The sequence below is a fragment of the Natrix helvetica genome (assembly GCF_964273705.1).
Source record: "Natrix helvetica genome assembly, chromosome: 14".
In the NCBI taxonomy this organism is placed as follows: domain Eukaryota; kingdom Metazoa; phylum Chordata; class Lepidosauria; order Squamata; family Natricidae; genus Natrix; species Natrix helvetica.
This window is the reverse complement of record NC_138564.1, coordinates 6,048,489-6,070,554: the sequence shown is the minus strand read 5'-3', so window position 1 is coordinate 6,070,554 and position 22,066 is coordinate 6,048,489. Positions and strand designations below refer to the sequence as shown.

General features: G+C 45.6%; 1 protein-coding gene across 2 annotated transcripts in view; it reads right to left on the bottom strand.

Moving 5' to 3' along the window:
• Window positions 1-21,274, bottom strand: part of ULK1 (unc-51 like autophagy activating kinase 1) — an 82,845-nt gene extending 61,571 nt beyond the window's left edge. For both annotated transcript variants that reach the window (XM_081966869.1, XM_081966870.1), the window contains exons 1-7: window positions 20,951-21,274; window positions 20,206-20,277; window positions 19,693-19,789; window positions 18,184-18,276; window positions 18,001-18,042; window positions 267-299; window positions 18-54 (exon numbers count right to left, since the gene is read on the bottom strand). In XM_081966869.1, the coding sequence (XP_081822995.1) occupies window positions 18-54; window positions 267-299; window positions 18,001-18,042; window positions 18,184-18,276; window positions 19,693-19,782 (295 nt within the window). In that variant the 5' untranslated portion in view covers window positions 19,783-19,789; window positions 20,206-20,277; window positions 20,951-21,274. The remainder of the gene's footprint in view (window positions 1-17; window positions 55-266; window positions 300-18,000; window positions 18,043-18,183; window positions 18,277-19,692; window positions 19,790-20,205; window positions 20,278-20,950) is intronic.
• Window positions 21,275-22,066: the final 792 nt, after the last annotated feature.

Below are 22,066 nucleotides of genomic sequence, written 5' to 3'. Positions count from 1 at the left end.
ACTCTTAGGATACTTACTGTGCAAATAGTCAGCCAAATCCCCACCGTTGCAGTACTAAAGAGGGGAGAATAAACGGAAATGTGAATTCATCAGCTGAGCCAAATTATTCAACGTCCAGGACGATAAATAAAATAGTAACCAGCACTCTGCCGTTTCGAGATGAAAACAGCATAAAACGTTAATAAATAAATAAAACCATGCATGAATTTTTTTTCTTTTTTTAAAAAAAGGGGGGGGAATTAAAAACCTATCGTAGAATCGCTCACCTCCATCACTAAATAAACGGAGTTTGCCATTTCCTAAAAAAACAAAACAAAAAACGAAGCCATGGTTATTTCACATCGTGGCCGTTCGGAATTTGAATGATTCAAAGTAGGAAGGAAAAAATATCGCATACAAGTAAATAAACATTTATTTGAAGTCGGACATGACTGGATTTGCCGCGCCTGCTAAGCTCACCGTGGGAGAAAAACCAGACAGCTTTGCAAATATCTCCTCTAGCTTTGCAGGCAAGAGAAACAGACACCGTTTCTCCACGTTGGCCCAGAATGAAGGAAAAATCTGCTATTTTTTTAATAAAGAGTTTTATTATTTTTCAACTCCAAAAATAAACATTCCATCTTATGCAGTGTGTCGTTTGGCTGCAAACATCTCTGTGCAACTTCGTTCCTCTATGGCAGTGCTTCTCAAATAGTGGGGCGGGCCCCCCAGGGGGGGCGCGAGGCTCCGTAAAGGGGGGCTCAGCTCAAATTATTTTATATATTTTTGTTTTGCAGGTTAAAGTTTTTTTTAATATTGTGTCCCTTTAAATCCTGTGCTCCTTTAAATCTTTTCTGCTACAGTTAATAAAGCTATTCTTTATTGTAAATTGATCCACATTTCTTTCTTTTTTTATTCTCTTATACATTAATAAGGATACAGTGTTACGCAGAGGTGCACTTATAACAATTTTATAGACAAATGATACTATTTACAGTCGCGCGGGGGGCGCGAAATGTTTTCTTCTTCCTAGGGGGGGCATGACAGAAAATAATTGAGAAGCACTGCTCTATGGCCACATCTTTCACATTCATATTAACATTATTTCCCTAAGTTTAGTATTATAATATATTGAACATTTAAACATTATAAAACTCTCCATTTTTCTTCTTAATATCTTCTAGTAATAATATCATATTAACATTAAACGTCATTATTCTTATCGTAAACGTACTAACAGTTTCCCTCTTATTTATATCTCCAAATGTATTGTCTACTTATTTTCTTAACTTTCTTCATTTCCAAACTCCTTTTTTCCCCCTTCCAACCATTGGTAAAATACTTCCCAAATCATGCAATATTCAGTTTGCTCTTTCTCCTTAATTGCTAATGTTAATCTGTTCATTTCTGCACATTCTAATATATTCCTTATCACCTTCTCATCAATAGGAATCTCTACACTTTCCCAATGCCGTGCAAATACAATTCTAGCTACGGTTAATACATGAATGATTAAGTGGGGTTTTGTTTTGGGTTGGGGGCTTTTTTGGTGGGGAGGACACCTCTGGATAAAGCTTCAGGATTTATTTCTTTAGGATTGTGTTTGAAGGAAAGACGGATGCTAGATAGGATCTCCTATGGTCCTCTGTAGTCAACAATGCGCACAAAACTTCACTACTTGAAAAAACCAATAAAACTTTTATATAACAAAACTTCACTATTTGTTAAGAATCCCAAAGGTGCTTTTTTAAAGGAGGCAACTGGACTTGTTTTTCCTTTTGAACTGGACATTTCACTTCTCATCCAAGAAGCTTCTTCAGCTCTGACTGGATGGTGGGGAATGGGAGGATTTATATTCCTTGCAGACAGCTGGTCATTTGCATCCTTTTGGATGGTCGTTGAGGCCACTTGGAGGTCTCTCTGTGTCCTCAGGGTCACCTGAGTGGTGCAAATGTAGTTTGCAATTTTTTTGTAGTCCCGTAGTCTGTAATTTCTTCCTCTGCAAATCCATTCCTCCTCCCACACCATTCCAAGAGTCTTCATCCCAAATTGCATAGCTACAAGTCTGTAGAGATTCTCTGTCCTCCAGATCAGGGTTGTCCCAAAGATGCTTTTTTCAGGAGGCAACTGGAATTTCTTGTTTTTTTCTTTGGAAGACGTTTTGCTTCTCATCCAAGAAGCTTCTTCAGCTTCCATTCCCCACTATCCCATCAGAGCTGATGGGACAGCAAATGACCAGCTGTCTGCAAGGAGTATAAATCAGTCAGAACTGAAGAAACCTCTTGGATGAGAAGCGAAACATTTTCCAAAGTAAAAACAAGGAAGTCCAGTTGCCTTCTGGAAAAGCACCTTTGGGACAATCATGACCTGGATGACTGAGAATGTCTACAGACTTCTATTTATTAAGAAATTCCCTGAAAGGTTCTTGTTTTGGGAAGGAGGAGGGGAAAAAATGTTTTCTTCCATTGGATGTGCCAGGACAAAGATATGCAGGAGGATTTCTTTCCTTGCCATGGTTTGATACGTCCAAGAATTCACGCAACAGACAACAGATTCTCTGCAGGTTCTCAGATCTTACAAAGCCATCACAGATAGGAAGAGAAAAGCCATCCGTTAAGTCTTCCTGAAGATATTTGCAGGACCTATTTCTTACAAGAAATGTGTGTGTGTGTGTGTGTGTGTGTGTGTGTGTGTGTGTGTGTGTATTCCAGCATAACTCTGGAACTCCTCGAGCAATTTCAACCAAACTTGGTACACAGATGACTTACTCTCTGGAAACAAATATTGTGGGGGGAAAGACACCTCTAACACCTCCCAGGGTGTGTGTTCTGTTAAGATGCAGCCTGTTGTGCCTTTAAATGGCTTCCATTGTACTACCGTAAAATGGATTCTACTGTGCAGCCGCAGTGGAGTTGCCATGGTAACGGCTTCACAGTACTCCACAAGGGGGCTCCCTCTGGTAAATCCAACATTAGAAATTACGTTTGGTCCAGACATTTTCCCCCTATAAATAAATATCCAAGCAATGCCGGGTTATCGGCTAGTTTGCAAATAAAAAAGTGCAATTACATGGACCTGATTTGTCAGGCGCATGAGGCATCTTGAATGAACCTGAATAAGTGGAGGCCACACAACCCACTCAACAGGTCAAACCATGACATGTGAATCCAGTTAGGATGGGTGTTCAGAGCAAGGGGAATCCATCAGCTTTTCATTGGGCTTAATAAAAACATGGCTGAATTACTAGACTTTCTTCCCACAGAGGGTGGAAGGACTACATGAGAAGCAGGATGTTTGAGAAAACGTAAAGCAGAAGTCTTGAGAAGAACCAGGACGGACACAACCTATGTGGAGAATTGCGTCCAGTTTTGGATTCAGAGTGTCGTGTTCTGAGCCACAAAATGGATGGGTTGGCCTTTCTCAAAATGGCTGCCCTCCCCACAGTCCATTCCACAACATGCATTCCTAGAAAGCAAATTGGGGGAGGAGGACCCTTCCCACCCTACTCTATGCTAATCTTGGCCCTTGAATGCTCTGCATCCGTCCAACATCTGTTATTTCTTTGCCCCTTGTAAGTCGAGAACTACCATATTTTTCTGAGTATAAGACGCACCTTTTTCCCTCAGAAAAGAGGGTGAAAATCTGTGTGCGTCTTATACACTGAATACAGCATTTTTTGCCTCCTGAATCCTCGCCCACTTCACCAAAATGGATGTGTATAGCCTTTAGGAGGCTTGCAGAGAGCTCCTGGGGACTGGAGAGGGCAGAAATGAGCTAAAAATAGGCTGTTTTTTGCTCAATTTTTGCCCCCCCAGCCCCCAGGATCATTCTATCAGCCTCCCAAAGGCTATTCATGCCCTTTTTTTTGAAAAAAAAATTGGTCCGTTTTCATGAAAAACGGGCCATTTTTAGGAAGTCTGCAGAGTGCAAAAACTTTATTTTTAATTTGCCTCTTCAAAATCTTGGTGGGTCTTATACTCCGGTGCGTCTTATACTCCAAAAATATGGTATCTGTAGTTGGCTAGAGCAGGGGTGTCAAACTCAAGGCCAGGGACTGGATCCGGCCCATAGGGTGGTTAGATTTGGCCCGCGGGCCATCCTGGAAACAGTGATGGACCGGCCCGCAAGTGCCTCTGCCAGCGAAAACAGAGCCCCCCCCCCCTCCCAAAGTTTTGTTTTTGCTGGCAGAGGGTTGCAGGAGGCCATCCCAGCTGAAAATGGAGCTCAGGAGTCCGTTTTCACTGGCAGAGTGCTCGGGCTGCCATAGGTGCATCCCCGACATGAATGATGTCGAGCTGGCCGCACCCACCCCAGTCCCCCAAGGTCTAACACACCCCTGGCCTAGAGCAATTGTTGCTCCGGCTGAGCAGGAGAGGACATCCATCTTTTAAATCCAGAATAATCACGCTTCCGAGCCAAAGTGGTCATTTAAAACTTCCTTCCTGGTTATTCACACTTGAGCTATGAATCTGCAGAAATGCAGCATTCACAAGGCCACGTAATCCAGTAAACAGGTCGCCTTCCTGGTCCTTCCACTCCGCTGTCCTCGGCATGCTGCCTTTACATGCGAGGCCTCAGTTCACAAACCGTCCCAGTGTTGTGCAATGCCACCCAAACATGAGAGGTGGACTTGCAGGGCACAAAGCCACCAGCGGTTCAACTGCCTTCATGTGCCGAGTTGAGTGTAGCGATCAAATCCACCCTGCCAAAATGCAGATCTTCACGTGATGGTAACACAGACTTAAAATGTTTGCCATCTCTACTTCCCGTTTTCTAGTATGAAATGCCGTCCTCTGGGATTTAGGTCCACACAAGACACCAAGCTACAACCAAACCATCTTCTGACATTCATCTGAAACTCTTCTCCCCAGATTCTAGGTCCTCACAAAACACCAAGCTACAACCAAACCATCTTCTGGCATTCATTTGAAACTCATCTCCCCAGATTCTAGGTCCATACAAGACACCAAGCTACACCCAAACCATCTTCTGGCATTCATCTGAAACTCTTCTCCCCAGATTCTAGATCCTCACAAGACACCAAGATACAACCAAAACCATCTTCTGGCATTCATTTAAAAACACTTCTCTCCAAATTTTAAGTTTACACAACACACTATGCTCCAACTCAACCACACCCAAGACTAATGCAAGGTGTAAAGCCGGCAGGCATTAATTGGCAGAGTCTACAACCGGTAGTATTTTTGCTGACCAAGCGGGTGCACTTCCATTTGGCCTCCAATGGCAAGCAACCTTCACCCAACTTGTTTTCCTACTGAAGGACTTACAAGTTCTGGATTGTCTATCATTGCATCCGTCCAAATTCCGAGCTGCCTGATCGGGAGCTGGGAACCAGCAAAGAGGAAGCTATGTTTAATTTTTTAAAAAAAACATGCAAGCAACCCAGAAGCAATTTTGCCATTCCTTAAGTCCAGGTTTCTGCAGTTAGTGAAGGGGCCAATGGAATGAATCTATCATAACAGGGAACAGGCAAGTAGAGGCAAGGATCCCTGCTAATCTTGGGTAATCAGGCCCCAGTCTTCAAACATTGATTAGTTTGCCAGGTGCCTTGGGGCCAGCTACAATTTCTCACCTCAAAAGCAATCTCCTGTATTTAAATAGTATGAAAAGAAGTCATAGCATTATTTCCTTCCTTCTTCATCCATTTCCTTCCTTCCCTTCTCTTCACTCAAACCCTCCCTCCTTTCCTCCCTCCCTCTCTTCCCTTCTTTCCCTCTCCTCTTTCCCTCCCTCCTTTCCTCCCTCACTCCTTTCCCTCCCTTGCCCCCTCTTTATTCCTTTATTCCTTCCACCCTCCCTTTTTTCTCCTCCCTCCGTCTCTCCTTCCTTCTTTCCATCCTCCCCTCCTCTCCTTCTTCCTTCCTTTTACTCCCTCCCTCCCCTCCTCCCTCTTCTTTCCTCCTTCTCTTCCTCCCTCCCTTGCCTTCCTTTCTCTTCCTCCCTCCCCCCTTTCCTCCCCTTCATTCCATCGTTCCTTACACTCTCCCTCCCTCCTTCTTCTCCTCCCTCCCTCTCCTTCCTTCCTTCCCCTCTCTTCCTTCTCCCTTCCCTGCTTTTCCTCCTCCCTCTTCTTTCTTCTTCCTCCCTCCCTTGCCTTCCTTTCCCTCCCTCTCTTCTCCCTCCCTTCTCCCTTCCTGCTTTTCCTCCCTGCCTCTCCTTCATTCCATTGTTCCTTCCACCCTCCTTCCTTCCCTTTTTCTCCTTCCCGTCCTCCTTCTATTCCTCCCTTCCTCGCCTTCCTTTCCCCCCTCTCTTCTCCCTCCCTTCCTTCTTTCCTTCCACCCTCCTTCCCTTCCTTCGCCTCCCTCCCTCTCTCCTTCCTTCTTTATATCCCTTCCTCACCACCCTTCCTTTACTCTTTCAGCATAAATACTTCTATCCAAAGCCAATAAAATAAAATAAAATAAAATTGAACTTAGCTAAGAATATGCTCCCTCCCAAAGTCATTTTTTTTAATACAGTCAAGGAAGGAAGAAGACAGTCCAAAATAATTTTCTAAGGGAGGCAAAGAAAAGAACGGTATTTTTAGAACCGTGTCTGGGTGACCTTGATTGCTGAGAAGAGCAGACTGGACGCGCCAAGAAAACCTCACAAAACTTGTGTGTCATGGATTAGTCAACCCCCTAATTAAGTGCCCAAGGTGCGACATACATTGAGCTGAATAGAACTCAACATCCTACATAATGGAATGATAGAAATCTCTCCAGCAGCCTATCAGACCAGCTCTGGTTCTCTGCCAATTTGGACAGGAACAATAGCAACAGCACTTAGACTTATATACCGCTTCTCAGTGCTTTTACAGCCCTCTCTAAGCAGTTTACAGGGTCGGCCTCCTGCCCCCAACAATCTGGGTCCTCATTTTTACCCACCTCGGAAGGATGGAAGGCTGAGTCAACCTTGAGACCGTTAGGATCGAACTGCTGGCAGGGGACAGAGGAAAGAAGGGAGGGAGGGAGGGAGGAAGAAGGGAAGAGAAAAAGGAAGAGCAATAGCACTTAGACCTATTTACTGCTTCACAGTGCTTTTACAGCCCTCTCTAAGCAGTTTACAGAGTCAGCCTCTTGTCCCCAACAATCTGGGTCCTCATTTTACCCACCTCGGAAGGATGGAAGGCTGAGTCAACCTTGAGACGGTTAGGATCGAACTGCTGGCAGGGGACAGAGGAGGGAGGGAAGGAAGGAAGAAAGGAAGGAAGGAAGGAGGGAGGGAGGGAAGGAAGGAAGGAAGGAAGAGGAAAATGAAGAGCAAAGCAATAGGAATAGCACTTATATACCGCTTCACAGTGCTTAGCAGCCTTCTCTAAGCGGTTTACAGAGTCAGCCTCTTGCCCCCAACAATCTGGGTCCTCATTTGACCCACCTCGGAAGGACGGAAGGCTGAGTCCACCTTGAGCCTGGTGAGAATTGAACTGCAGCTAGCAGTCAGCTGAAGTAGCCTGCAGTCCTGCACTCTAACCACTGCACCACCTCGGCTTCTTACAAGGTAGTAAGAAGAAAGGAACTGGGTTTTTTTAAAAAAAAAAACCTCAGTCGCTCTTTCGCTCCATCTTTTCCTACCATGGAGAGTGCCCCAGAGTGACCTGAGCCAAAAAAAACACCGGCAACTTTGGCTTAAGACCACGATCGAGCCCAATATATCTGCTGCCAAGTGGGATATTTTGCGAAGTTGAGTTTTGTCCCGTTTTACGGCCTGTCTTGCCACATTCGCTAAGCGAATCGCTCCAGTTGTTCAGTTAGCAACACGGTTGTTAAGTGAACCTGGCTTCCTCCATTGACTTGGCTTGTCAGGGGGTCGCCGCCAAAGGGGATCAACGTGACTCCGGGACAGTGCAACCGTCATAAGTACGAGTCAGCGGCCAAGCGTCTGAATTTTGATCACGTGACGGTGGGGATGCTGCAGCGGTTGTTAAGTGTGGGAAACGGTCATGGGTCACTTTTTTCCCACGACGTTGTCACTTCGGATGGTCATTAAGTGAGCTGTCATAAGTCGAGGACTACCTGTATTTCCCAAAAATGGAAATTACGTGAATAAGGTCAAGATCCACCTTGCTCTTCAAGAAACTCCATGCCAGAGTTCAATTATTGTTGAGAAATAGGAATGAAGTCACCCTCCAGGCCCTATGAATAATGGCAGCTGTCAATTTTGTAGCTCGTGTCACATTCAGGTGCCGAGCTTGGGAAAAGACACAGCAAAGGAATGATGGATGTGTCAGCAAATCGTCACTACTAATTCTTCTTTCTTTTTTAGAATAACAAAACGGCCACGCCCACCTGCCTACCTAAGTCATGACCGTGTGCCACTCTCGTGGTGCAATTTTGACTTGACACTCCTAATATCTGAAGATTTTGCAATGTTTCTAGGAATGGAATTGAAAGAGGAAGAGAAGAGTGGAGAAGAGAGAGGAGAGGAGAGAATAGGATAATATTAGGACAGAATTTAGAGTAGAGTATAGAGTAGAAAAAAGAATAGAGCAGAATTAGCACAGAATATAGAAGAGGAGAGGAGAGGATAAAGATTAGAGAATAGAAATAGCTCAGAATTTAGAGTATATAGAGAAAAAAGAATAGAACAGAATTAGCACAGAATATAGAAGAGGAGAGGAGAGAATAGAATAAAAAATAGAATAGAGAATAGAATTAGCACAGAATTTAGAGTATATAGAGAAAAAAGAATAGAACAGAATTAGCACAGAATATAGAAGAGGAGAGGAGAGAATAGAATAAAAAATAGAATAGAGAATAAATAGAATTAGCACCGAATTTAGAGTGTAGAGAGAATTAGCACAGAAAATAGAAGAGGAGAGGAGAGAATAGAATAGAGAATAGAATAAAGAATAGAAATAGTACAGAATTTATACAGAGAAAAAAGAATAGAACAGAATTAGCACAGAATATAGAAGAGGAGAGGAGAACAGAATAAAAAATAGAATAGAGAATAGAACAGAATTAGCACAGACTATAGAAGAGACTATAGAGTAGAATAAAATGTTATTGTCACTTTAATTGTACACTAATCAGCATACATTAAAATGAAATTTCATTACGTTCAGCTCTCAAAGCATAACTATTATGCATCTACCCACATACACACACACGCACACACATATTAGAGAATGTCTAATATGAGAAACACCACAGTCTAGTTCGAATGTATACATATACGTGGCAGGAAAAAAAAAGAATCCTATGAGTTCACCAGACGGATGGCTTAGGGAACAAATCTGTTACAGAATCTGCCAGCCCTGCTAGAAATACTTCAAAACCTCCTCCCAGAGGAGAGGAACAGAAATAGACCGTGGAGTGGGTGTGTGGGGTCTCTAACAATGCTTTGAGCTCTGAGCACCTAGCGCTTATAAGCAGCATCCTGAATAACAGGAAGCGAGCTTCCTATAATCTTCTCGGTTGTCCTTACCACTCTCTGTATGGACTTTCTATCGAGGCACCGCTACCACCAAACCAAACAATGACACACTTTGCTAAATTGCAAAAGATGGCAAAGAAACTCACTTCGTAGTCCTGGGGTAGAAAACCACCATTTCCGACCGCAAGAGAAAGTCACGGGAAGTTGGGGGTCTTATATATTGTTTTCGCTGTAGTTTTTATTTCAGGAAGAAGCGTGCAAACCTGTTGTGCTAACTATCATACCTGCTCAAGGCTGGGATATTTATGGCTTGCAAATCACACCATGATTTACAATGAATTTCAGACAATAAATATCCGTTTACAAATAAGCAACCACATTAAGGCAGCATCTCCAGTTTCCTAGCTGCACCAGAATTTCAGCTCAGCTCTGTGCTAGACAACCAATGGCACTCGTAAAGCATGAGTTATAGCTTCATGCTTTACAGACAACCAACCAGTTATTGGCACCTTAACAAAACATGTTTATACAAGCCATAACTTAGCAAGGCACATTCAAGTTAAGACACCGCCATATATCCATGCTTATCCATGACAACCAGTTTGGTGCTGTGGTTAAGGTGCTGGTCTAGAAACCAGGAGACTGTGAGTTCTAGTTCTATCTTAGAGAGGAAAAGCAACTGGGAGACTTTGGGATAATCACCAAGAGACTGTGAGTTCTAGTCCCACCTTAGAGGCGAAAGCCAACTGGGAGACTTTGGCACAATCACCAGGAGACTGTGAGTTCTAGTTCTATCTTAGAGAGGAAAGGCAACTGGGAGACTTTGGGATAATCACCAGGAGACTGAATTCTAGTCCCACCTTAGGCAAATAAACCAGCTTGGTAATGAAAGCCAACTGGGAGACTTTGGGACAATCACCAGGAGACTGTGAATTCTAGTCCCACCTTAGGCAAATAAGCCAGCTAGGTGACTTTGGACCAGTCCCTCTCTCTCCCTCAGCCCAGCCCACTTCACAGGGTTGTTGTTAAGGTGGAAATAGAAGGAGGAAAGACTATTACGTATGTTTGCTGCCTTGTGTTATTTATAAACATAATAAAGGAGGGATTAAAAATTATATTGATTGCTCCAAACTAACGTAACTGACTTCATGCTTCCTTCCCTCCAATCCTCAAAAATTCATAGCTGTAGCAAAAAAAACCTTTTAGAGAAAGCTTCAAGTATAAGTTCTAAAAATACTCCATACAGCAGAGACGGCCTCCTTGGGAGTTCGAGCAATGAAGGCCCATTAATACCTTTCAATAATACATAAGTAAAGTTTTAAGTGGGTCACCCTTTTAGAGACAGCTTTCAGAGGCACGCTTAAGAGTTTCATGGGGGAAGGAAGGAAGGAAGGGATAGAGAAATGAGAAGAATGGAGGAAAGAAGGACACAGAAAAATGAATGAAGACAGGAGGTATCAAGGAAGGAAAAAATAAACAAAGGAAGGAGATGGAGGGAGAGAGGGAAGGAATGAAAGACAGAGAAATGAGGAGGAAAGGAAATGGATGGAAGGAAAGAAGGAAGGAAGGAAAAGAAGGAGGAAGAGAGAGGGAGAGAGGGAAGGAAGGAAATGTGACAGAGAAATGAGAAGAGGAAAGAAGGACATAGAAAAATGAATGAAGAAAGGAGAGGAAGGAAGGAACAAATGAAGGAGGTGGAGAGGGAATGGAGGAAGGACAGAGAAATGAGGAGAAAAGGAGATGGAAGGAAGGGAGGAAAAGAGGAAGAGAGAGGGAAGGAATGAAATGGGAGAGACAAATGAGAAGAGTAAAGAAGGACATAGAAAAATGAATGAAGAAAGGAGGAAGGAAGGAAGGAAGGAACAAATGAAGGAGATGGGGAGGGAACAGAGGAAGGACAGAGAAATGAGGATGAAAGGAGGTGGAAGGAAGGAAGGGAAAGAGGAAGAGAGAGGGAAGGAATGAAATGGGAGAGAGAAATGAGAAGGGTAAAAAAGGGCATAGAAAAATGAATGAAGAAAGGAGGTAGGAAAGAAGGAACAAAGGAAGGAGATGGGCAGGGAGGGAGGGAGGGAAGGAAGGCAGGACAGAGAAATGAGGAAAGGAAATGGAAGGAAGGAAGATGGAACAGAGAAATGAGAAGGGGGAAAGAAGATAGAAAAAGGGAGGGAGGGAAGAACTTGGAAGAGAAATAGTAAACGCTTTCACAGCAAGCATAAACTCAGCCAGACGTAGCCCACTGTGGCTTTATCGCTCCATGCGACCCCAGTTTCAGAGGGGCTGATTCTGCCCAACTTCCTTTGAAATCTCTTCTCCTCATCGGATTTGGCACCCGTTCAATCCTTGGCCACTGAAAACAACACCGTGAGGTGACAAGCAGGAGATTAGCTCACTCCATCCTGGTTTCAACACTACCTAGATTTTGTAACCGCACTTGGGAAGTCCTCGCTCAATACTTCCTTCAAAAAAACACAAAAATCAACCCCAGCTTTCTTTCTTCAATTCCAAAATTAGTTCTCGTTAAGTCTGTGGCTCCTTAAGAAGGTAAAATTCTTCCCACTCTAAAACATCATCCTTGCATATATCGGTGGCTTTATTCCCTGGAAGCTTTCCCCCAAAATATCTGGAGGTTATTTGAAGCCAGGTCTGTTTTGAGGAAATGCAAGCAGAGGGAGGGTTGGAAGGGACCTCGGAGGTCACCTAGTCTGCCCAATCAGGAGTCTTCAAACCATCCCGTAACAAATGGTTCTCCAATCTTTTCTTCGAAAACTCCAGTGAGGAAGCACCTGCAACTCCAGGAGATAAAATGGATTCACTGTCAAGGAAATGTCCTCCGTAGATCCAGATTCAAAACCATAAAAAAAACAAAAGAATATTTTGGACAGGTGATGCAACACCTGGGAAAATGCATCATCCTTCACTTAATCCTCCAGGCTGGAGGGAAGATCCGCTGGTGGCCAAGAGCCGGAGGGCCTCGTTCCAGTGGGACTGCATCACGGCCTGGAACTGGCTGACCATCTCAGCTCGCTGAGCCTCCGGCGCTGGTACTTGGCCTTGCACTCCCGCAGGTCTTCCCTCTGCTTGGAAAGTCTATGCTCCTAGTCCTCAGTGAGGTGCTTCTGCTGAACCTCCTTCTCGGTCAGATCCAATTTGAACTGAGCTCTTTTGCCAACTCTTTCTCCTGGGGGCTGCTTAGCTCCAACAACGGCTTCCTGTTGGGGCCCTAAGGAGCCCTGGCGGGCAGGCGAGGAGTAGCTGGGAGGGGAGGGGCGAGTAGAGGCTGGAGAGGTGACCCTTGACGTGAGTGACATCAAGTTGGCCATGCCCACCCAGTCACATGACCACCTAGCCACGCCCACCCAGCCAATCATTATCCAGATCGTATTAGTGGTCCGCGGGATTTAAAATGATGAATTTAGTGGTCCCTGAGGTCCGAAAGGTTGGTGACCCCTGGTTTAAAGTTTAAGCCACTGAACAAAACCAAAGCTTGGTTAAACCCTCACATTTTTTCTTCTTCAGCTGTGAGGATACAGAATATCTGCTTAATTCTCCTTTTTTTTGTGCCATGTCTTTTAAACGGTGAACCTGAAGGCAATGCAATTCCAAAAAAAAACCCTTCTTCTGGGCTCTTTTGAGTTAACGCCTGGGAGAGAAACCACCTCTTTAAATAAACACCTATCAAATAACAGAAAATACAACCCACTGTCCAAATTCCAGAGTCTTGTTTTCCAAGTCAAAGACAGCTGTGTTTTCCCATGCACGCCGCAGCACCGAATCAAACACGCAGACTGGCAACCTTACACAATACACAACATTGGTAGTTTTATGCTGCATTATTTAATGCCACAGTTCTCAGAAAAGAAGCTTGACGGTGGTCTGCTCCATTGCTCCAAGTTGGGGGATAGGGGTGGGGAAAACTAACGAATATAGCATACAGCTGGAAGGGACCTTGGAGGTCTTCTAGTCCAACCCCCCCTCCCCTGCTCAAGTCCCATTCTGGACCAATGGCTCTGCAGTTTCTTCTTTAAAAGCCTCCAGTGATGAAGCACCCAAAACCTTTGAAGGCAAATCATTCCAGGGATTAATTGTCCTCACTGTCTGGAAATTTCTCTCTGTTTCTGCTTTGGATATGGGTTGATAAGCTTCCACCTGTTCCTTCTCAACCTGCTTTCAGGGGCTTTGGGGAATAGGGTTGACCCCTCCCTTTCTTTTTTGTGGGAGCCCCTCAAATTTTGCAAGGCTGCTATCAAGCCACCTGATCAACGAATCTGGAAAAATGTTGATTAATCCCATCACGCTAAGAGAAAGCTCAAAATTGCCAGACCAATCCTCGAATACAGCTCATCTGCTTGGAATCCACACTGGTTATCGGACATTAATACGATTGAGCGGGTCCAGAAGTATTGCACGAGAAAAGTCCTCCACTCCTCTACTCGCAATAGAATCCCTTACGCCAACAGGCTCGAAATTTTGGGCTTGAACAATCTGGAACTGCAACTCCAGAAATCATTCCAATGAGATATGGATGTCCGGATTGTCAAACAGGATCAATCTTGCTTCCAGAAGTGATTCAACAAAAACCTTTTGATGTGGGTACAGAATTCCAAATTGAATTATTTACAGGCATCTGATTCAACTTAGACGAATCAAGCTGACTCCAGCGCTTTCTCTTTTAAAAGTTGATAGGATTTGGAGTTTCAACTCAGTTGCCTTGCCACCAGAGTTCCAAATCCAATTTTGAATTGGATTTGAATTCTGAAATCCAGAGGTATTTCACGAGAAGAGTCCTTTCACTCCTCTGCTCACAATAGAATCCCTTACGCCACCAGGCTCAACATTTTGGGCTTGAACAACTTGGAACTGTGCCGCTCGCGGTCAGACCTAAGCATACTACACAAAATTGTCTGGTACAACATCCTACCTGTCAACAACTTCCTCAGCTTCAACCTCAATAATACACGGGCAAAGAATAGATACAAACTGTAAACCGTTCCAAACTCGACTGCAGAAAATACGACTTCAGTCACAGAGTGGTCAACGCCGGGAATGCTCTAACTGACTCCATTGTTACGTCCTCAAACCCCCAAAGCTTCAACCTTCAACTGTCTACTGTGGACCTCACCCCATTCCTAAGAGGTCCGTAAAGGGGGCATGCATAAGCGCACCAGCGTGCCTTCCGTCCCTGTCCTACTGTCCCCATCTATTTCTACCCATTTCTTTCGTTCATGTCCATGTTTATACTTATACCTGCTCTCTTGTACATGTTTGACAAACTAATAAATCAAACTTTTCCCCCCTTCCTTATTGTTTCCTCCAACCCAGTTTGAAGCAAGAAGAAATTCTGGAGGGAGGGAGGGAGAGGGTGAAGGGGCAAGGAAAACATTGTTCAATTGTTGTTCAATTGGTCAACGCCTGGAATGCTCTACCTGATTCTGTGGTTTCTTCCCCAAACCCCCAAAACTTTAACCTTAAGACTGTCTACTGTCGATCTCACCCCATTCCTAAGAGGTCTGTAAGGGGCGTGCATAAGCGCACCAGCCTGCCTACCATCCCTGTCTTCTAATATTCTCTTGTATTTGTATCCATTTCATGTATCCAAAATCATGTTTATACTTATCTATGTTATCTAATACATACTTGACAAAATAAATAAAATAAAATAAATAAAGAAGGAAGAAGGAGGAAGAGGAGAAGGAAAAGGAAGGGGAAGGAAGAGGAGGAGGAGGAGGAGGAGAAGGAGGAGGGAGGAGGAGGAATTGGAAGGAAGAGGAGGAGGAGGATGGATGGATAATGATGGGAGAGAAGGAGGAGGAGAAGAAGAAGAAGAAAAAGAAGAAGGGAGGAGGAATTGGAAGGAAGAGGAGATGGATGGATGGATAATGATGGGAGAGAAGGAGGAGGAGGAGAAAAAGAAGAAAAAGAAGGGAGGAGGAATTGGAAGGAAGAGGAGGAGATGGATGGATGGATAATGATGGGAGAGGAGGAGGAGGAGAAGAGCAAAATAAAATAAAATAAAAATTTGCAAAAAAAAAAAAAACAGCGAACCCTACCAACAAAAAAAAAACCACCTCTTGCAACCAAAGACTACCGTTCCCAGCATGCTTCACTGGCAGGCAGGGCGCCCGCCAGCAGTCGCTCACGCCACAGAGTTCCAGCGGCATCAAATTGCAAAGCGTGATGCAGGAGCTGCTCTCGGCCAATCAGAGCCGGCTAAAAGAATGTCAACAAACAAGGAGGCCTGGAGACCACATGACGGGCCAGACAGGCAAACAAACCTCGGATGCACAATTGCAAGAAGCCAGCCAGTCTCTCTCTCTCTCTCACGCGCGCGCACAACCAACCACCGCCTGTGAGAAAGCAACAACGCAATTAAAGGCCACTAATCTCAAAACAAAGGCCCCGGGATGGAAGTTGGCCCAGGGATCTGGGTTCCAAATAGGATTTAGGCAATTCTGCCACCAAGCAGAGTGGCTTGTGTATATACACACACACACACACACACACACACACAAAAACAAACAAACAAACAGAGAGAGGGGGGCAGAGGGAGGGAGAGAGACAGAGGAGAGACAGACAGAGAGAGAGAGAGAAGAGAGACAGACAGAGAAAGAGAGAGACGGAGAGGGAGGGAGACAGAGAGAAGAGAGAGACAGAGAGAGGGGGGAGACGGAGGGAGGGAGACAGAGAGAGAAAAAGAGAGAGACAGAGAAAGAGACAGAGAGACAGACAGGGGGAGAGGGAGAGAGACAGAGAGGGGGAGAGGGAGGGAGACAGAGAGAGAAAAAGAGAGAGACAGAGAGAGAAAGAGACAGAGAGAGACAGAGGGGGGGAGAGGGAGGGAGACAGAGAGAGAAAAAGAGAGAGACAGAGAGAGAAAGAGACAGAGAGAGACAGAGAGAGAAAAAGAGAGAGACACAGAGAGAAAGAGACAGAGAGACAGACAGGGGGAGAGGGAGGGAGACAGAGAGAAGAGAGAGAAAAAGAGAGACAGAGAGAGAGGGAAAGAGAGGGGGGGGTTAAATATCTCTACACACATTCTTCCTAATAGCATGTTTTAACATAACTCTACCATGTCCCTCCTTCCCTCCATGTTTTGAAAGAAGAAAAAGCTCAAGGATGCTATGAAGAGACAGACAATTGCACAGCATTGCAAACCCTGCAGAGGCAAACAACTGTTGGTCAATTTCCTTGGGAAACTAACCCAGCCTTTTCTGCATGCTTCCTGAAGAGGGTGGAGATGTGCCCAGGGACCGCGATATAAACATCCGCGCCAAAGTTATTTCCACACAAGGAGAGATAAAACAGCTCAACGCGCGAGAAATACCTTCGAATGCAACAGGATCCATCGTTTTCTACTTGACTAAAAGGCTCCCTCCCTCCCCCCCCAAAAAAAATCAAAACACAAATACAAAACAGGAAATGCCCTTCCTGTTCCGGTTTCACCCACAATACTTTATAATTTTGGTTTTGTTTTTTGTTTAAAAAAAGGATAAATCACAATGTAACTGAACGAAGGGCCCTGAACTTCCCAAAGAAAATAAATAAACAGGTTAAACCAGCAACAGTAACAATGCCAGCAATGAGATTTTAGGCAAGGGCCATGCAAATACCTTAGATCCCCAAATTATAGCAATGCGCTCTTAAGCCAGCCAATTTTCTTTTCTTTTTTTTTGTAAAATAACCTGCAGCTTTTTAAAGATTACAACAATAAACAACCGTAAAAGCTTTTTAAGAATGGCCCTTTTTTGCCACTGCAGGCCAAAACAGCTTGGCCCAGATAAATTTTTTTCTACATGCCATCATTCTGCTGAACACCTAATTCCCACCGCGTTGTCTTATATCTAAAGATATTTTACCCATGTAGTAAGGTACTATTAGCATTCTCGTTTTTTTCTACTACCTTCTCTGATGTGTACCTTATCATTATATCCCTTTGTTGTTTGAACCAATTCCTTTTATGTCCAATCACACTTGGCCAACAAAGAATATTCTATATTCTAATCTATATATGTATAAAAGCCAAATACCACTCAAGTCATCACGACATCCCCAGAACCGTAAAGCCTACAAATGTGGAATTTGGCACGTATGTTCCACTTGGCTTCTAGTTATTCTCTAAGAAAGGATTTTTCGAAATGACCATCAGATCATTAGTATTTCTTATGCAGTAATTAACACGCTCTGATGCTAAGGAGTTCTACTCCCCCTCCCCACCTGAAAATAACTCTGTTCCAACCGCCAGTTGCCTTATATTAACACGCCCTGATGCTAAGGAGTTACACATTCTACATTAATTTCCAAGGTTTAAGTGTCAATGTATCAAGCCCCATCGTAACTACTCATTAATTTTCAAGCTTTAAGGGTCAATTTATCAAGCCCGATCACATAATTTTGTAGCGAAGCACGGGTATCCAGTTAGTATTCCATACACAAAGTTATCCATTTCAGCTGAAGACCTCCAGCCCCATGGGTTAGAGGTCAATCTAGCTGGTATTTGGATCAAATCTTCATCCTTGTCGTCATCCCCTATAAAAAGCTAATTAAACAACACCCTCTCTTCCCCCCGTTGGCTTGGCCCATCAACAACCCTCCTCTCTCTCCCCCACATAAATCTTTGGACCTGAATTTGCAGCAAAATACCTGGAAGTCGTAGAGAGCCACGATGTTATCATGTTTCAGTTCCTAGAAAGAGGGAGAGAGTTGGGGGGGGGGGGGGGAGAGAAGAACCGTTACTTATCAAACAAACAAAAACACAGTTCGTAATTCAGGTGGACTTCAAAGTTCTCTCTCCAAAGTCACTTCCCTTTTTCCCCTTCAATTTACCTTCAATATCTTGATCTCCTTCCCCAAGAGAGTCTGGGATTTCGCCAAGTTTTTCTTGTTGATGCATTTGATGGCCACTTCGACTTCGGGCTTCTGAAAGTTGGAATATCAAGGGAAGATGGTGAATAGGGGCTCCCCTCCCCCCGCGGTTTTCCATCACACACTTCCACAGACCCACCAAGTTGGGTTCATGAGAGTTTGTTGACCTATTCACAAGCAGCTACGCCCCCCAAACCCATGGCACAAGCTATTTTGTACCGCAGACTGGGTCAAACGCAGACAAACAACATTTTGGGTAGCTTGAGTCACTCAGAGCCGCGAGATAGGCAGGCAAACAAATTTGATAATAATTGACAGTATAAAAGTTGGTCTGAAACTGCTGGGTTTATTTGGTTTTCTGGTCTTTAGCCAAGGCAAGTTCAGACTTGCCCTCCCTGATTTAATTTTCTTTCCCTTCTGAACAGGATCTCCAGCACCAAAACCACTTCCAAATGAAATATAAGGCCGCATTTCTAGCAACAAGCCTTACGAAGCAAAGAATGTGAATCTCCCTTCTGTCTTCATCTCTTCGCCCTCCAAGCCCCCAAATAGATAATTGCACATTTTGCTTCATTACAAGCTATGCAGGAGAGGATACAATAGACAATCCGGAGATGCTTGTTTTTAGCACGAATGGCTGCTACAGAAGTCATTCTAATTTTGCAAACTCTTTGCCAAGATCCTTCCTATTCAAAAAAAAAAAAAGGCGAAAACAAAACCTTTATCACCTTTCTTCCTCCAATCATAAGACTTTGGAGACGTGCCCACCAATAACTTATTCCTACATAAAATGCAGGCCTTACTCCCTGCTCCCAGCCTAAAAGCATTCCAGGTGTCCTGCCTAGAGATTCTTAAGTCTCCCATAGCGACCAAATAGAAACCCGAAATATATTTATTTATAGATCCTCCGAGACAGACAACAAAGAGATTTTCCCCTTGTTTTGTGGCTGCTTTGACATAGGGAAACCTTGCCAAGCCTGTAAGATAAGGCCTGCTTTGCTTTGTGCCTAGGCAAATTCTCCATGTCTTTCCCCTAATTGCATCAGCCCCATGATTCAGTCTCAGTCTTCAGTTCCTTGAGAAAATCTTAGCAGATTTTAACAGATCTTTGGGGATCTTAAGAGAGGCACGCCATGACCTGCTTTGTCTGGCCTACTTGTGGATTAATTTGAAATTTTGGGGTTGCTTGAAAAGTTAGAAAAGTTTCTTAGAAGGAACTGGGGGGGAAAGAGGTTGTCTAAAGTCCCAACTTAGATTTAGAAGTTTTAACTTGTCCCTTTGTTTGCACCAAGTTGGTTGAATCAATGATTCAAGGACTCCTTTTTCACCGTCATATCAGATATTGCCATTTCAAAGAGAGAGAGAGAGAGAGAATCGAAAATGTCCCCCCTTGTTCCCAGCAGAAAAATCCCCCCCCAATCCCTCCCATTTTCTTTTGAACTTTTAAAATAAAATAAAATCCTCATTTACCTCTTTGTGCCTGCCTTTGAAGACCACAGCAAAAGCGCCATGCCCGATCAGATCTTTCCTGCTGAATTCAAATTTTCCAACCGCTTCCATGTCGTTTCTGAAGGCGGGTGGCACAAAATAAACAAGTCAAAAAAAAAAATATTACAAAATTGGAAAGGAGAAGGGTGCAGATATTTGGGGTGGGTGGGTGGGGGGGGAATCTAAGCATTGAGAGGGCCAATTTTTTTCTTTCCCGGTAAGAGGGGAAAAAAGAAAAAAAAACAGGAGCCGGTTTTCAAAGTCGCTCCTCAATCTCGCCAGGAACTAGAAACTTGAAAAAGCAAGGTATGTGTGTCTGGGGGGTGGGGGAGTTTAATTCCCATATGGTCCCCTGCCGTTGGTTGGAAAGAGATCGGGGGTCTATCCTGGCAGCCTCCCATCCCCCTAATTCTGCGGGCCAGGGAAATAAGCGGTTGGGGGGACCCCTAAACCAAGCCAACCCCCCCAAGCCGGCGCGACAAGCTTGCTCCCCACCTTAAACGCCCCCAGGCGGACGCGAGGCGCTCATCGCCCCCGGGAGCCGCTCCGATCCGTCGCCAAGGCCACCTTCAAGATCCCAAGAAGAAGGGGGAGGGGGGAGAGAAAAAACACTTTATTAAAGTCCCGCCCCCAAAGGAAAAGGGGGTGGGAAACCTTCCCCCCTCCCCAAGCCTCCTTAAGAGCAGTCACCAGGATCCCCCAAAAGGGGGAAGGGGAGGCTTTATTAAAGTGCTGCTGCCCCCTCCCCGCAGTAAAATGGAATGGGGATGGGCAAATCACTCCCGTTGCTCCCCCCCAGCCTCCTTAAAAGCCAAAAGCCCCCTTGCCCCCCCTCCCATTCCCAAGCCCCACCTTCAGGATCCCCCAAAGGGGGTGGAAGAGAGTTTATTAAAAGTCCTCCCCTCCCAACATCCCCCCTCCCCAAAAGAGGAGGGGGGAAGCATTCAAAGTCCTCCCTCCCAACAAAAGGGTGGTGGTGAAATCCTCACCCCCCCACCCTCTCCCAAGACTCAAGCCCCCTCTCCCCACCCTCCTTAAAAGCCAAAAGCCCCTTTCCACCCCTCCCCCAATTCCCCAGCCCCACCTTCAGGATCCCCAAAAGAGGGGGGGGAGGAAGAGACTTGATTAAAAGTCCTCCCCCTCCCAACAAAAGGAAAAGGGGGGGTGGGAAAATCCTCATCCCCCTTCCCTCCCATCCCACCAGCCCCCTCCCCATTCCCAACCCTCCTGGGAAGCCCACCTTAAGCGCCGTGGCCTTTCGGGGCGATGCCGGGCGAGGCTGCGCGACCCCCGCGGCGCCCCCGCCGGCCGCGCCACCGCTGGCCAGATGCGCCCCGGGGCGAGGGAGGATGCGGCGGCTGGGCTGGCGGGGAGGACGGAGGGGCGTCCGCCCCCCAAAGGCGGCGGGGAAGCGTCCAAGGCGAGCGAGGAAGGGCGAGCGGGCGAGCGAGCGGTTCCCCGGCTGCCTTGCGCTGCGCTGCCCGCGGGGCTTCTGCTTGGCTGGAGGAGGAGCGCGTCCACTCGGTCGGTCGCGAAGGCAGCGCAGGCGCCGCCGAGCCCAGGGCCGCTTGCCAGCCAGCCCGGTCCAGCCTCTCCGAAGCAGCCGGGGAGGCGGCGAGGGCGGCCTTTTAAAGGCGCAGCCGCCGCGGGTGAGTCAGGCGCCCGCTCGCCCAGGAGGAGAGGAGAGGCTGGGGTGGGGAGGGGGAGAAGGAGAAGGAGGCTGGGGGCTGGAGGAGGAAGGGGGGAGAGGCCCCTCTTAAGGGGACAGGGCGAGCAGGGTGGGTGGGGTGGGGGAGACTGATGGGGGGGGGGGAGAAGAGAAAGGGAGGGAGATGGAACAGCCCGCCACTTGAAGTTGGCCCTGGCGCACGTCCCCTTGATGGGAAGGTTTTTTTTAAAATAAAAAAAAAACAATGTTCCTAGCTGAGAGAATGAAGAGGAAGGAGGGAAGGAGGAGGAGGAGAAACAAAGAAAAGAAGGAGGAAGAGAAAAAGAAGAAGGAAGAGAAGAGAGAGAAGGAGGAGAAGAAGAAGAGAAAGGAAAAGGAGATTATTATTTTTTAAATAATGTTCCTAGGTGGGAGAAAGGAGGGAAGGAGAAGGCAGGAAAAGGGGGGGGAGGAGAAGGAAAAAACAAACAAAAGAAGGAGGAGAAGGAGGAAGAGAAAAAGGAGAAGAGAGAGAAGGAGGAGAAGGAAGAGAAGAAGAGAAAGGAAAAGGAGATTATTATTATTTTTTAAAATAATGTTCCTAGCTGAGAGAAGGAGAAGGAAAAGGGGGGAGGGAGAGGCTCCTCTTAAGGGGACAGGGCGAGCAGGAGGGGTGGGAGACTGATGGGGGGAGGGGGAGGAGAGAGA